Source organism: Callorhinus ursinus, unplaced genomic scaffold (assembly GCF_003265705.2).
Source record: "Callorhinus ursinus isolate GAN/ISIS: 27379988/994484 unplaced genomic scaffold, GSC_fseal_2.0 scaffold8, whole genome shotgun sequence".
NCBI lineage: Eukaryota > Metazoa > Chordata > Mammalia > Carnivora > Otariidae > Callorhinus > Callorhinus ursinus.
In genome coordinates this window covers 25617547-25634578 of record NW_027397070.1, presented here as the reverse complement: position 1 = coordinate 25634578, position 17032 = coordinate 25617547, and the positions used below count along the sequence as shown (strand labels likewise).

Below are 17032 nucleotides of genomic sequence, written 5' to 3'. Positions count from 1 at the left end.
GACTGCCCCTTCCTTCTTGTGAAGTGACTTCCAGGAGATTTAAAGGGCCAGTACTTTTTTTTTTCCCCTTCTTCAGTTTTCACCTTTTCCTCTTTTCAGAGTCAGACATTAATGATTAGGGTATTTGAAAGCAACTACATATACAAGGAAAATCAGGAACTCACCACACATGCCCAGGGAAAGGCCCAGGCTAAAAAAAAGACCTGAGAAGACCTTAAGTTTACACCTCAGGCTGATCCTTGGCATAGACATCCTATAGCTACTAAAACAAAAACAAAACCCAAAATCCCCAAACCCAGAAAACCCTGGGGAAGGAGGAGAATCTGACTTTCTTATTTTTTATTACATTATTAGATTCAAATGTCCAGTCTTCAATAACAAAAATCATAAGGCATATGAAGAAATAGGAAGATATGACCCATTCAAAGGAAAAAAGTAAAACAGAAACTGTCCTAGAGAAAGACCAGATGGTGAACCTATTAAACACCTTATTAAAATGACTGTCTTAAAGATGCTCAAAGAACTAAAGGAAAATGCAGAGAAAGTCAAGAAAACAATGACTGAAAAAAATGGAAATATTAATAAAGAAATAGGAGACCTAAAAGAAAGCAAAAAGAAATTCTAGAGCTGAAAAGTACAGTAACTAAATTGAAAAGCTCACAAGAGAGATTCATAGGGATATTTCAGCAGAGGAAAGAATCAGCAGTTGAAGATAGGGCAATTGAAATTATCGGGGCTGCAGAAAAGAAAAAAGTTTGAAGAAAAGCGAACAGAACCTAATGACCTGTGGAACACCATCAAGCAGACTAACATGCATTGTAAGAGTACCAGAAGGAGAAGAGAGAGAAAGGAGTGAAGAGATTTTTTTAAAGAAACAATGCCCTAAACTTCCCAAACTTGATAAAAGACATGAGACAAACATTTAAGGCTCAACTAACTCCAAGGAGAATAAACTTAAAGAGACCCACACTGAGACACAATGTAACAAAATTGTTGAAAGACAAAGACAGAAGTTTGAAAGCAACTGACATCACATGCAAAGAATCCTCAAGATCATCAGCAGATTTCTCATAACAAACTTTGGAGGCCAGAATACAGTGAGAGGGCTGATATATTCAGAATGCTTTAAAAGAAAAAAAAACCTGTCGGGCGCCTGGGTGGCTCAGTTGGTTAAGCGACTGCCTTCGGCTCAGGTCATGATCCTGGAGTCCCGGGATCAAGTCCCGCATTGGGCTCCCCGCTCAGCGGGGAGTCTGCTTCTCCCTCTGACCCTCTCCCCTCTCATGCTCTATCTCATTCTCTCTCTCAAATAAATAAATAAAATCTTTAAAAGAAAAAAAACCTGTCAACAAAGAATCTTATGTTTGGCAAAACTGTTTTTCAAAAGTGAGAGAGAAATTAAGGCATTCTCAAATAAACAAAAGCTGAGGAAGTTGGTTACCAGTAGATTTGCCCTGCAAGAAATGCTCAAGAGAGTCCTATAGATTGAAATGAAAGCACACTGGACAGTAATTCAAAACCATCTGAAGAATAAAAATCTCAATAAAGGTAAATACATGGGCAATTATGAAAGCTAGTATTATTAGAACATTTTGTAACTCCTTTGTTTTCTACATGATTAAAAGACCAATATATTACAAAAAAAACCCAATTATTAGTCTAAAAACTAGAATTATTATAACTTTTATCTGTAGTTTCACATTTTGTTTTCTACATAATTTAAGGGACTAACACATTTTTTATTAAAGTATAGTTGATACACAATGTTACATTAATTTCAGGTGTACAATATGATTCCACAAGTGTATACATTAGGGTATGTTCACCATGAGTGTAGCTACCATCAGTCACTATAGAACCTTATTACAATACCATCAATTATATTCCCTATGCTGCACCTTTATCCCCATGACTTATTCATTCCATAACTGGAAGCCTGTATCACCCCCTCCCCTTTACTCATTTTGCTCAACTTCCCCACCCTCCTTTTCCCTCTGGCAACCAGCATTTTGTTCTCTGTATTTATAGGACTGTTTCAGCTATTTATTCATTTGTTTTGTTTTTTAGATTTCACATATAAGTGAAATAATATGGTATTTGTCTTTCTGTCCGATTTATTTCATTTAGCATAATACCCTCTAGGTCCATTCATGTTGTCCAAATGGCAAGATCACATATTTTTATGGCTAAATAATATTTCAATGTGTGGAATATTATTACACACACACACACATACATATGGAATTAGTGTTTTCATTTTCTTTGGGTAGATAACCAGTAGTGGAATGCCTGGATCATACTGTATTTCTATTTTTAATTTTTTTGAGGAACCTCCATACTGTTTTCCACAGTGGCTGCACTAATTTACCTTCCCACCAACTGTGTGTGAGAGCTCCTTTTTCTCCACATTTTTGCCAACACTTGCTATTTCTTGTCTTTTTTATTCTAGTCCTTCCGAAAAGTGTAAGGTGATATCTCATTGTGGTTTTGATTTGCATTTCCTAATGATTAGTGATTTGAGCATCTTTTCATGTGTCTGTAGCCATCTGTAGGTCTTCTTTGGGGACTAATGCATTTTTTAAAAAAATTATTAGTTTATGTTTTTGTACACATAATATATAAAGTTGTAACTGTGACATCAGTAACTAAAAGGGGTGCAAATGGAGCTATAAAGGAGCAGAGTTTTTGTATGTTATTGAAGTTAAACTGATATAATTTCAAATTAGAATGCTATAACTTTAGGATATTAAATGTAATCCTATGGTAGTTCTAGAATGTCTTAGTTCAAGCTGCTATAACAAAACACCACAGACTGGGTAGTTTACAAGTGTTTTTTTTTAAGATTTTATTTATTTGAGAGAGAGAATGAGCAGGGGGAGGAGCACAGGGAGAGGGAGAAGCAGACTCCCTGCTGAGCTTGATCCCCAGACTCTAGGATCATGACCTGCGCCAAAGGCAGATGCTTAACTGACTGAGCCCCCCAGGCACCCCTGGACTGGGTAGTTTATAAACAGTGAAATTTAGTTCTTGGTTCTGGAAGCTAAAGGACCAAGATCAGGTTGCCAGCATGGTCAGGTGAATACCTTCTTCCAAGTCATAGACTCCACCATCATCCTGGCATGGTGGAAGGGGCTAGGGATCTCTGTGGGGCCTCTTTTAAGAGAGCATGGTGAATCCCATTCATCTCATTCAGAGGGTTCCACTCTTCGTGACCTAAGCCATCTTCCAATGACCCCACTTCCTAATACTATCACACTGGATATTAGGACTTCCAACATATGAATTTTGGAGGGTACCAACATTCAGACCATAGCATATACTATACACAAGAAACAAATGATAAGGGAATTAAAATGTTACACTACAAAAAAAGTCAACTAAACACATAAGGACAGTAATCAGGAAATGAGGGACAAGAAAGCTAAAAGGCACACAGAAAAAACCCCAATGAGATAGCATTTTCACATCTATTATAATACCGAGTGTGAGCAAGGATGTGAAATAAACAAAATACTTTGTGGAAAAATGCATAATCTAGATTCTACTTTATATTAGGTTCTTAAAAATGTGTATTTGATATACACATGTTAAAAATGATCAGGAAATGATAAACATCAAATTTATGAAAGTGTTTATCTTTGACGGGGAGTAAGGAAAGGATGCCATTAAGGAAGGACACATAAGTAGTGTCAAATACTGATAAAGTTTTATTTCTTCAGTTGGGAGGGGGCATACAGATTCTCATTATCATTCTCTTCAAAAGTGAACACTGTGTTTTATATTGTTCATTTGTACACAGATATTTTTCTTTCTTTTTTTTTAATTTTATTTATTTATTTGACAGAGAGAGACATAGTGAGAGAGGGAACACAAGCAGAGGGAGTGGGAGAGGGAGAAGCAGGCTTCCCCCTGAGCAGGGAGCCCGATGGGGGCTTGATCCCAGGACCCTGGGATCATGACCTTCGTGCTTAACAACTGAGCCAAAAAGGCACCCCCCCACACAGATATTTTTCATAAAACTTTATAAAAAGAGGAAGAGCCTCTAAATTCAAAAACACCCCAATTTTTTTATGACTAAAATTATCTCACAGTAGATCATTTTCCTGATGATCACAGGTTCTATTTAGAGTCTAGTCACTGGTTCTAAAGATAATAAAGGCTGCAGAGTTTGAAAGGGAGCAAATATATAACCCAGGAGTCATCAAGACAAGGTGTAAGAAGATACAAAGTATAAAAAATATATAGGTACAGGAAAATGTATTTGAAAAAAAGATGTAGGGAAGGCAAATTAAATTAGTGAAATGGGAGGGGAGAGTCTGTCGGGGAGGTACATGTATGACTCAGTAGAAATTTTATTTTGTTTTAGGAGGAATAGATATATACAGAATGAGGCAAGTAAAAAGGGACAAATGGTCTCCATTCAAGAAAAATAAAATACAGCCAATTGGAGAAGAAAGAGCAGGAAGTAACTATACTATACTCAAGATTGCTTTCAATCTTACCTCAAAAAGCAAAAACAGAAACCTAAAAATTAATATCTGATCAATGCCTTTTCAACAAATAGACACTCCTTACACTTACCTAAGCTAAGGGATAGTTTTTTTTTAAATAAGGGCAGAAAAAGCTGACATACAAATATTATTTTTTTTAAAGATTTTATTTATTTGACAGAGAGAGACACACACACGCAGCAAGAGCAGGAACACAAGCAGTGGGAATGGGAGAGAGGGAAGCAGGCCTCCTGCCGAGCAGGGAGCCCGATGTGGGGCTCAATCCCAGGACCCCGGGATCATGACCCGAGCCAAAGGCAGTCGCTTAACCGACTGAGCCACCCAGGTGCCCCTAAGATATTATTTTTCAAAAGCAACATTGCACTGACAGTTTCTGTTACATTGTAGAAAACCCAAATTCCCATGTGGACTCCCAAGTTTTAAGCAATTGTAATTAACAAAAACAAATTAAAAAGGATTCATTTCTGTTTTGTTTCTGGTAGTACTTAAACTCTAAGCCCAACCTTGAAAGACTGCTTTCTGGGCTACTGCCTCTGATAGTCATCTGAATTCTTTATTTTTCTCTAGTACATTCTTTGCCTTCTTTTCTAGTCCAAAGCGATCAAGTTTATAGAGCATTGATTTCTTATACCAGCTTAAGCCTCAATAGGCTTGTTGCAGGACCTTTTTGGCATATTATTTTAGTTCCTTGTCTTCATCACATGGACTGGGAAAGCAAACAACCCTAAATTTAAATCTTGGATCTATAACTTATATAAATTATGGGACCTCTGGCACATTTCCTCATGCTCTCTGAGTCTTGGATTACTTATATATTAAAATTCGAATAATAATGTCTGTCTCTAAAGAATGGATTTTTAAATGCTTAAATTTATTTAAACTTCTGGTTCAGGGGTGCCTGAGTGGCTCAGTTGGTTAAGTGGCTGCCTTCGGCTCAGGTCATGATCCCAGGGTCCTGGGATCAGAGCCCTGCATCGGCATGGGCTCCCTGCTCAGCAGGGAGTCTGCTTCTTCCTCTCCCTCTGCCCCTCCCCCGCTCATGCTCTCTCTCACTCACTTTCTCTCTCACAACTAAATAAAATCTTTAAAAAAATAAAAAATAATAAACTTCTGGTTTGGTGCAGATTTAGGTACAGGTGTTGGGATTCTGTTCTACTCACAGACCTGCTTTTCAGTTGTATCTCTGGGTATAATCCTCAACCACCACCTTGTTAGGTGGTGTTAGTAGAGATGCTTTTCTGCTTTGTAGTTTCCATGGTGTTAGTAGAGATGCTTTTCTGCTTTGTAGTTTCCATGGCCCTATTAGAACCTAACAGGTCTCTGTCTACTCAGATAAAAATATTAGCTGTGATATGGTCCTACAGAATTCTTATCTGAATTTTAAGTTTCCTATACAAATTTTGCAAATCTCTCTTGCCCTTTTCTTGGAAATCACTATATTTTCCAATTCTGGATAGTCTACCTTTGAACTCCACCCACTGCTTTCTAACTTGTCTGTAAAGTATTTAGCTAGATGACAAGGTTAGTTCACTGTCTTTTTTTTTTACAAGCTATCACCTGAGTTTTTTCTCATTACAGACCTCTGGCTTCTACAAGAGGCTGTTTTCCCTTTACCCTCACACCATGCCCCATTATCATATAAAACATTCCACAGTATTGAGGCACCTGGGTGGCTCAGTCAGTTAAGCGTCTGCCTTTGGCTCAGGTCATCATCTCAGGGTTCTGGGATCAAGCCCCACGTCAGGCTTCCTGCTCAGTGGGGAGTCTGCTTCTCCCTCTGCCCTTCCCACTGCTTGTGCGCATGCATGCTCTCTCTCTCAAAAAAAATCTTTTTAAAAAATTCCACAGTATTATGTTATAGAAAATAAATTAGAAGACAACTCTAGGTTCTAATTTCAGTCCTCTTACTAAATGTATGATTTTTGCCAAATTATTTAACCTACCTGAGACTCAGTTTTTTTTTTATTTATAAAAGACTATGTCCAGCCAACTAAAGAAGCTAAAAATCAAAGGCAATAATGCAGGTGACTGTGCCTTGAAAACTGTAGTTCTATACAATTTGCAGAAGGTATCATCAATTCAGTAAAGAGGCAGTATAGCGTAGTGGTGAAGATAAAAGAATCTGAAGTCAAACTGCCAGAGTTGGAATCCTGTCTCTATCATTTACCTTTGATATATAAAATGAGGATTATAATACGTACTTCATATGATAATAGCTCAATGACATTAGCTATTCTTGTTATTATTAAATGCCTACTATGTTAGGTATTACACTAGGTGCTAGTAATAAAATGGAATCAGGACAGACATGGCTAACATCTTCATCAAAAACCTCTATTTCCTACTCTATATGCTACATTTTTCTAAGTCATTTACATATTTATGTCATATATACTTTATAGCAAAGAAAAATCAGAGTAGTAAAGCATTTCCATAGAGCATTAAGACTCCATAATTCCAATATTTCTTTACTGTGAAAATATCCAGTGAACACATAGTGACTTTAGTATTTCTTTTCCTAATTCATCACTTGAGTTGAAACTCTTGATGACTTCTGGGTAAACTGTCTGGGACATGTTCCCATCAAATATAAATAATCCAATGCTTGTCAGTCACCTAAAATGCTAATTAAAAGGCAGATTCCTAGACCCCATTTCAGACCTATTGATTGAAAAGCTCTGAGTGATTTGCAGCGACATGGATGGAGCTAGAGTGTATTATGCTAAGTGGTAAATCAGAGAAAGAGAAATACCAAATGATTTCACTTATATGTAGAATTTAAGAAACAAATGAGCAAAGGGAAAAAAGAGAGAGAGAGAGACAAAACAAGAAACAGACTCTTAACTATAGAGAAGAAACTGATGGTTACTAGAGGGGAGATGGGTGGGAGGATGGGTTAAATAGGTGATGGGGATTAAGGAGTGTACTTACCATGATGAGCACCTGGTGTTGTATGGAAGTGTTGAAGCACTATATTGTACACCTCAAACTAATATTACACTAACTGGAATTAAAATAAACACTTTAAAAAATCAAAATAAATAAAATAAAAATAATTTTTAAAAAAAAGCCCCAGCTGGAAGATGTGGGAATGTGCATTCTAATAAGTTCCCAATGTGATTTTTATGCAAATCCCATTTGAGAACCACATTCCGAGACAAAAAAAAAAAAACCCTCCACTGTATAAGAAATCTGTACCCAAAGAAATACTGAAGAATAATGATCCAAAGCTTCACTAACGAGAAAAATTTTAATCCTTAAATTTTCATATGTGTGTCTTTTAACAAGGTTGAGTCAACAATGCACAGAGATCAAGACCAAAACTGACTTGAACATACATACCTTAACTGTGAGTATTCAAGAAATTCCTACTCTGGAAGCCAAGGAAAAGGGTGGTGGTAAGAGGACACTGAGAAAGCTTACTCATAATTTCATAAGAAGCAAAGAAAAAAGGTGTTACTGCAATAGTCACACTTAAAACTGGGGTTTTGTAATCTCAGAAAATGGAACCGCCTTCTCTTAAATTCAGACAACTAAAGACAGACCTCCTTGCGCCAATTCCCCCCACCTACCACAAATCTTGGATAATGTCTCAAATGTAAACCTTGCCTAGTGGGAGCGAAGTTGGTCCTGTGACCAGAGAGGCAACGAGAAATATGGTCTTTTGATAAAAGTCAGCCAAAAACAACCAATTAAAATATAAATTTATACCTGTTGGTCTGAAGGACAGTTATAGAAGAGATCTCATTGAGACACAGAAGACAATCAAGGAGCTCCAAACTCCTAGTGGATGTAAACTTTCCAAAACAACAAAGTATTTACCCACCAAAGACCTAAGATCTGCTCTGGTTCAAATAATAAAACGCCCTGAAAGGCTTTCATTCCTAAGATGGTAGTGGGGCTAGCACTGTGACTGGAAGAAAACGGGAGCCCAGGGCAGAAAAAGACGCCCAATCTGCCCACACTCTCCGTCCTGAACCAAGTCTGGAGCAGCAGAGCGGGCGGGGCTGTGATTTCTCCTGCATCACTGCGTTCTCTCTTCTCCGCCTGCGTGAGCGCCGCCCACCCACTCGCCGCGTGAACCCACTGGGCCTAGCCTCTCCTCCCCCCTCCCCTCGGCCTGGTGCTGAATCATGAGTCCAATATCTCAAAAAGGTAAAACCAAAGAACAATGCCACCCTCAGGGCTGGCCTGAGCGGGGTACCAGGTTGGGGTGGAGCAGCGGCTGCAAACCACAACTTTGCTTCCCTTCTTCCCAAATTCCCCACCCAAACCCCAAATTGAAACAAGTACTGTAGCGCTGGGGGACTCCCAAGCGGTCACCCCTTCTCCTGGGTTGCTCAGGTCCGCAACGCTCCCACCGGGCCCGTCGTGCTCTGCCTCATTGTTCTAGCACGCCGCCCCCTCGGGAGCCCGCGCCCTGCCAGGCGGAAGGGCTCACAGCTCCCGCGGAAGAGGGTGGAGGTTAGGGTCCTCACCCCCTCGCCCCCCACCCCTCTCGGCCGGGTGAACAACAGCCCCTGCCTACTCTCATCGCCTTCCTGCCAACCGATCGCTAAAGTGGAACCAACGAGTCCCCGGGAGGCTACCGGCGGGTGCTGTCCAAATGCTGCGAGGAGGAAGACTGGGGGAGGAGGGCGGGGGAGAAGCAGGGGGCTCCGGCCTGCAAGAAGCTGCAGCCCTCTCCCACAGCGCGATTCCGGGCTACCCCAGTACCACCCGGCCATGCTTTCTCTCGCCCTACAGGGAGCAGCTCGGTTGTGGCCCGTCTCCCAGCCCTGGACTCCGCCACCGATCGGCCCTTGGCCCTCTTGTCCCCAGAAGCAGAAGGCTAGTCCCCATGCAGGCTGCAGAAGTCACCATATGCTACTCACCCCAACTGTTTCTGTCCCTGCGGTTCTTGGCCATGGTGGTCTGGGGACTGGTGGCGGTGAGGCGCTGTCACTGCGCTGGCTCTTCTCCCGGGCCGCAGGTTGCTGGCGGTGGGAGGCTCTGTGCCCGCCGCTGGGCGCAGTTCGCTCAGACTCTGAGGATGTTGCTGTGGCGCTGGTGGGAAGGAGTGGGGAGGAGAAGGGAGGAGAAAGCGGATGAACCAAGCTCAGCATCACAAGCCCGTGTTCACACAAATATCAGCGTCACACCCTCCCTACCTCAGCCCACCCCCAGAGCATGAAGACAGGGACAGTCGATGTACTGCAACATTTTCAATGGAAAACACACATACAAATAAAGAGCACCCCCTCACACACACTCTCAAAGAATTTAACAGCATTAGCCAGTCACAGAAATACACAAACCAATATACTGCATTATTCTCGATGTTCAAATACCTGTTTCCTAGAAGAGTTACACATTAGTACAAATATGCAGGCAACATTTATATAGCCAAAGAAATTAAAATAATCTGCATTTATCTACCAGGCACCATTTCCCCCCATTTTAAAAGCAAGGTCATGTTGGTAAAGAGGGTATCAATGCATTTTTGTACCTGTATACTGAACAGGCCTGCCTTTTAAAATTAGGACAGCAAAATTTAGATCAAGATCAAGATAAATGAAAGCTGGAGATTCATCATAATATGTAACTAACTCAATATCTAGTGGGCAAAATTTCCCACTAGATTTGCAGAGAAAAACTCTGGAATTATATTGCCAAATATTTTAAGTAAAATCATACTACATGGTCTGGGTGAGCCTTGGCAGCCACAAAGGTTGCAGACAATTTTGAATAGAAAGCAAAAGGCAATAAACACTTAAAAAAATATTCTCAACCTCTCCCTTTCCACTGATTTCTTCCTCTCTGCCTGCAAACTCAGTTTTCAGTATTCTAGAAACAGTCATTTCATGCTACTTGACCCTCAGGATACTATTATCCCATTCCTCACACAGTTTTCTCCTGCGTTCTGTTGTTGCCCACACTCTACAGATCAGTTTTGCCTACAAGATTACTGCTATCCTCTTAATTACCAAATCTATGGTCTCTGCTTATTCTTCATCATAAGCAACTTTTCACTCTATGTTTACTCAATGTAATTTGCTGTCATGGCTTCAGACAAGACCTCCATCCTGATAATTCCCAAATCTATGCCTCTAGTCTTAAGATCTCTCAAAGAGAGAAAATCATCCTACTAGAACCAAATTTATAACTGCCTGAGGTCATCTTCACTTTGTTTTTCTACTGACACTTCAAAATCAACATTTCAAAAACCAAACTATCTCACCCACCAATGCCTAATCTTATGCATTCCATATTTCAGTTAATGGTTCTAGTGATCTCAGGGCTGTGAACACTGTAAACCAAGTTTACATTACAGTTTCAATAGAGTTGCGTTCCCCAAACACTAATGAAACAACATAGGAAGACAGTTATTATCTCAACCCTATACCTACAACTAAATTCATAGACTAAAAAGAAGTGTGTTCTGCTTTTCTTGTATATCTTAACTATAATTCTCAGCTCACATTCCAGCCCGAAAATCCCTTTCAGTGACATCTCATTAAAAAGAATAGATTCCACACATACACACAGACACATGCACACAGACACACAAAGTTGTATAATTCAATATACTTTTTTTTCTATATATGGGTCTTTACAATATATATTCTTAACTGAAAAATACATTAACAAAACTCTTTTCTTTGTAATTAATAGGTAATCTGTGGGATAATACTTGAGACCGTGACTATCTTGGCCAAAGACTTCACCCAATGGTTTTAGTATCCACTGATACCCTTGCCTGAATCAAGTTTATATTAATGATTTTTAAATGGTGATTTTTAAATAATTATATCATTTCTTTTACATTTCACAGTTAGCAGCTGACATTCCCTCTCCCATCTTTGAGAACCACCATAGATTCATGAAATCTAAAGCAAAAAAAAAAATTATTGTGTTATCATCATTATTCTTTCTAATCCTCAAATTGCCCTAAATTTGGCCAATGGGAGCCCCTTCAAGTTAACACCTATGTGATCAGTTCCTTATTTTCTCGCATAAGAAAATGTTTCAAGTTTCCCTTGTATTTTCCCTGCCTCAGAACTAGAATTAGCAAATTTCTCCAAGAAGTTCTGGCTCCTTTCAGTGAAAAAAGAAATTTAGAAACCAAGATCTGGATGCTAGTTGTGTTCATTGCTAGCAGAAGCTTCACTGTTTCTAGACTCTGACAGTAGACACTGTTAGAACATATTTATTTTGGGAGGCACCTGGGTGGCTCAGTCGGTTAATCATCTGACTCTTGTCTTAAATTCAGGTCATCTTGTCTTAAACTCAGGTCATGATTTCAGGGTCATGTGAGCAAGCCCTGTGTTGGGCTCCATGCTGGGTGTGGAGACTGCTTAAGATTCTCTCACTCTCTCTGCCTCTCCCCCCAACTCTAAAAATATTTATTTATTTATTATTTATTTATTTATTTTTAAAACCATAAGTTCAATCTACTCCAAATAAATACCTCCAACCATATGAAAATACATATATACACGGTTATTTATTACAGCATTTTATGTAATTGCAAAACACTGGAAACAATATATGAGAGTGGGTGACTATACTATGTCTACACAATGAAATACTAAGCTGCTGTAATAAAGAATAAAGATCTCTATGAATGGATACAGACTGATTTCCAGAATACACCATTAAATGGAAGGGGGATAAGTGAAAATGCTTTACCCCTCCTGTAAGAAAGAAAAGGATATGAAGGAACAAAGCTATCTGCTCATCTATGCAAAAGAAATGCAGGAAAAACAAACCAGAAGCTAGTGAGGTCAGCTGCCCACAGGAGAGGGGTGGGAACAGGATGGAAGTAACGGGAGAATGGGGCAGGTAGTAGGGTGAGGAAGACTGGTCTTCCCCAAGTACAGCCTTTCACACCGGCTGTTTCTCAGAGCCGTGGTAAAGTTTCACATTCTCCAAAATAAATAAATAATTGAAATCAACCAGATTATGGGCGTCGAGGGAGTTCTCAAAATGGAATTACAAACAGAAAAAAAAAGTGAATCTAACTGTATTACGGGTGAATAACATAACTACACTGGGGGTGTAGGAAGAACTAATCTGCAAAACTTCAGAAAACAGTATTTTGACTATATGCTATAAGACTAAAGACAAAAACTATACACAAGTATCATACTCTAGTTCACTTAAAAAATTTTTTTGAGTATAGTTGATACACAATGTTACCTTAATTTCAGGTGTACAACATACTTCAGATTTTTTTTCTTCTAGGACATACATGGGCTAACAATTCTGAAATTACTTTATATATACACTAGGATTGGACAAATATATGGTACATAATCGGAGCTAGATTTCTTGCTTTTTAAGACAAAGTTATAATAAGGAAAGGGGGAAGGATAGAATGAACCCTGTGCTGTTGAGTCGGAATCTGAAGTATCAGTATGATAGAGTAAAAATACAAATAACTCAACTTTTAAAAATGGGCAGAGGATCTATTAAATAGAAATTTCTCCATAGAAGATATACAAATGCCAATAAACACATGAAAAGATGATTAATATCTTTAGTCACTAGGAAAATGCAAATCAAAACCACAATGAGGGCCACATGGGTGGCACGGTTGGTTAAGCATCCAACTCTTTTGATATCAGCTCAGGTCTTGATCTCAGGGTCATGAGTTCAAGTCTCACATTGGGGTCCATGCTGGGAGTGGAGGCTACTTAAAAAAACAAAAACAAAAACAAACCCACAATGAAATGCTACTTCTTACCTACTGGGATGAAAAAGACAATGAGTGTTGGTGAGGATGTGGAGAAATTGGCACACACATACACTGCTGGTGAGAATATAAAATGGTGCAGCCACTCTGAAAAGCAGTCTGGCAGCTTCTCGAAAAGTTAAACATTGAGTTATCATATGGCCCAGCAATTCCACTCATATATGCCCAAAAGAAATGAAAACATATGTTATATGAAAACGTGTGTACAGGAATGTTCATAATAGCATGATTCATAGGAGTCAAAAGGTGGAAATAACCTAAATGCCAAATAACTGATGAATGAATAAACAAAACTGTGTATCTATACAATGGAATATTTGGCCATAAAAAGGAATGAAGTACTGATATATGCTACACTACAGATCTTGAAAATATTATGCTAACTGAAAGAAGCCAATCACAAAGACCACATATTGTATGATTCCATTTATATTAAATGTACAGTATTGGCAAATCTATAAAGACAGAAAGGAGATCAAAGTTTGCCTAGGGCTAGGGAGGGTAGAAGGGAGGTTGAGGAGAAACCCTCAGTTTCTGCTTTTGAGTACAGGTTTCTTTTGGGGGCAATTAAAATTTTTTAAATGTTTGAAATCAATTCTGTACAACTCTGTGGATATATGAAAAATGACTGAATTATACAATTTAAATTGGTGAATTATACGGCATGGTAATTTTACACCAATAGGCTACTTTTAAGAAGTCAAGGTCAAGTTTATTTTAAATCAGAAAAAAAGAAGGAAAGGTATTTGTACATTAGTACTCTAGATCTCCTCTCATCCTGACCCCACTGGAATGTTACTTAATAAATTGTTCCCTCCCTCCTATAACCTCAATGCTTTTTTTTCCCCCACTGATTCCTTCACCGTGCTCATTTCCCCCCATCCTAAGAAAAAGGCTCTCTCAATCTTGTCATTTACAACATGGATAGACTTAGAGGGTACTAAGTGAAGTAAGTCTGACAGAGAAAGACAAATACCATATGATTTCACTCATATGTGGAATTTAAGAAAAAACAGATGAACAAACAAAAAAGACAAAAACCAGAATCAAATACAGAGAACTGGTGGTTACCAGAGGGGAGGTGAGTGGGGGATAGGTAAAATAAATAAAGGGGATTAAGAGTACACTTGACTTGTTGAGCACTGAGAAATGCAAAGAACTGCTGAATTATTGTACGCCTGAAACTAATATAACAGTATGTGTTATTATACTTCAGTAAAAAAAAAAAAGAACAAAATGTAACCTCCTTAAGAAAGAAAAGGGCTCTCTCAATCACAAGTTTCTCCATAGTTGATGCTACAACTTGTTCCTTCCCTATAATAGCTTAATGCAAAAGGACAATTACTGTCATATAATTTTTTTGAAGATGGGTTGGTTCTGTGGTGATTAATTCAGCAGCTCAATATCATCATTGACCATATTAGTCAGGACATAGATTTGGCTGCTGTAAAAAATTACAGTGGCTTAAGAGAGATATTCATTTCTCTCTCATGATATAATCTGAACATAAACCCTCCAGGGCTAATATGGTGGCTTTGAAATATCAAGGAATGTAAGCTTGGACTTCCATGGTATAATCCAAGATGGCTGCTTGGGCATTTGCATCCTCATTCCAGTCAAACAGAAGGGAAGAAAGCAAAGAAGGGCATATATCCATTCTAAGGGTACAACTGAGAAGTGGCACGTATCACCTCTACTCAAATATTATTGACCAGTACATGTCCCACCTATTTGATAAATATATTATGTGTATGTGTATCCAACTAAAATTTAAGAAATCCCATACTAAAAAAAGGGAGGGCACCTGGCTGGCTCAGTTGGAAGAGCATGATCTTAATCTTGGGGTCCTTGAGCCCCATGTTGGATGTAGAGATTACTGAAATATTTTTTTTTAAAAGAAGGGAAATGGATTTTGGAGAATACCAGCAGCCTTTGCCACAAGGACCAAGGTTGCATTTTACCATCCTTAGTGTGTGGACTTATTTTGTAATGTGGGCTCCTATCATGGTGCCAAAATGGCATCTGCCATTCCAGTCACCAGAAGCAGTTAGCTATGCCTAGAAACAAAAAAGGCATGTCTGCGCCTTGTGTACCTTGTTAAAAGGAAAACCTTCCAGAAGCACTCCCACAGACCTTACCTATGTGTTGTTATCTAGAATTGTCTAGCCCTTTAGTAAGAGAAAAGAGGCTAGGCCAATCAAGATTTATCCCCTAGCACTGGGGAGGGTCTCAGTCTCATCTGATGGACACAGACACTCAGAAAAGGTCAACAAAATTGTGGTTCTGATAATAAGGAAAGAGAAGATAGTTTTTGAGCACAAGGCCCAGGTGATAATCACAGCTTTCATTTTCCCCTTATCCTCCACTAGTATCTCCTCTGATGGGGTGACCCAAAACTTACTTCCATACGTCCAAGTCCTTAGTGGCCTTATCTTTACTGGGTTGCTGCAGTTTTGTATTGTTCAGTAATAATTAGACATGTGAATACCAAGAGGTATCTTAGTACATACTGGGGTCTCAGACATAGTCCTTCTTGTTTTCTTTGTGGCGCAATAACCAATTCCCCTTGGTAATGAGGACCAATCACCACAATCGGTACAATGATCCCCTCTCTAACTGTTGCCTCAACGGTTCGAAGGCCTCATATGGACCAGGTGACAGTTTCAGTTTCCTATTTAATGAAATTGTGACTGTGTTATCTGGGGATGGTATTTGTCCCTTAGGCCTTCAAATCCACCAAGCCCAATGTTTTAAAGACAAAGTTGTAGAGACAAAAATTCTTAAAGTGAGTTGTTAGGAATAGAAGAGCCACCACTCCACCCCTTGGTTCCTAAGCCCACACATTCTGAATGTGGGGTAGATAGCAACATATATTGGCTATTGGGTTAAGTCCTATCTCATATCCTTACTGGGTTATCTCCCACCCAGCATCACCACTGATCCTTCTGCAGGCCTTTCCTCCATTCTTTCAAACTAGCTGCTTCTGAGTGACGGGTTTGAGGTAAGATCAGTTAATTCCATGGTCATGATTTCATTGCTGTATTTTCCTCAAAGTAAAATGAATTTCTTGCTTAAATTTAATGTTATAATACATGATGATGAAATAAGGCATTCTGTAAATCCATGAATTGTGGTACTAGTAAAAACAACAACAACAACAAAAACAACTTTCCAGGCAGGGAACATAAACCCGTACTGGAATATATATCTATTTTCTGAGGATGAATCCCTCTTCTCTCCATAAAGGAAGGGATCTAGTATAATAAACTGCCACCAAGTGGTTTACTGTTCTGTACAGGAAATACTACCTGTTTTTCTGGGCAATAGCCCTGTTATAAGCCACTCCATAGTGGCAGTAACTATTATCCCTGGCAAGTGGAAGTCCATGCTGCTGAATCTACATTTGGCTTCCATTCCTTTTGTACATGAGCCCATTGAACGAGCATCAGGGTGATTAAGTAGAGGCTGACATCCGTTAAGACAGACTATCTTGTAAGCCTGATTATTGGAATGAATGCCTTCTTGTGGGCAGTTATGTGGTTCAGATATTTTCACATTCTGGGTCCATTTTAAGAATCTATCTGTGTTACCTCTCCCACTGACTTCCTTGTCTCAGATATTCTTCCTTTCAAGTTACTGGTCCACCTACTGGCTACTTTACATAAAGACAGATCTATACCTCAGGCCGTCTCTCCTTCCTAACAAAGAGGATAATCAGATGTTCTATTCAATGTTATGCCCATGGGGAGAATTTCTCTTCATCTCTATTTTTCAAAACCACCTC

General features: G+C 39.1%; 1 protein-coding gene across 3 annotated transcripts in view; it reads right to left on the bottom strand.

Moving 5' to 3' along the window:
- ATL1 (atlastin GTPase 1) overlaps positions 1–17032 on the bottom strand; it is a 78223-nt gene that overhangs the window by 54357 nt on the left and 6834 nt on the right. For all 3 annotated transcript variants that reach the window (XM_073895213.1, XM_025870085.2, XM_025870086.2), the window contains exon 2: positions 9386–9557. In XM_073895213.1, coding sequence (XP_073751314.1) covers positions 9386–9419 — 34 coding nt within the window. In that variant the 5' untranslated portion in view covers positions 9420–9557. The remainder of the gene's footprint in view (positions 1–9385; positions 9558–17032) is intronic.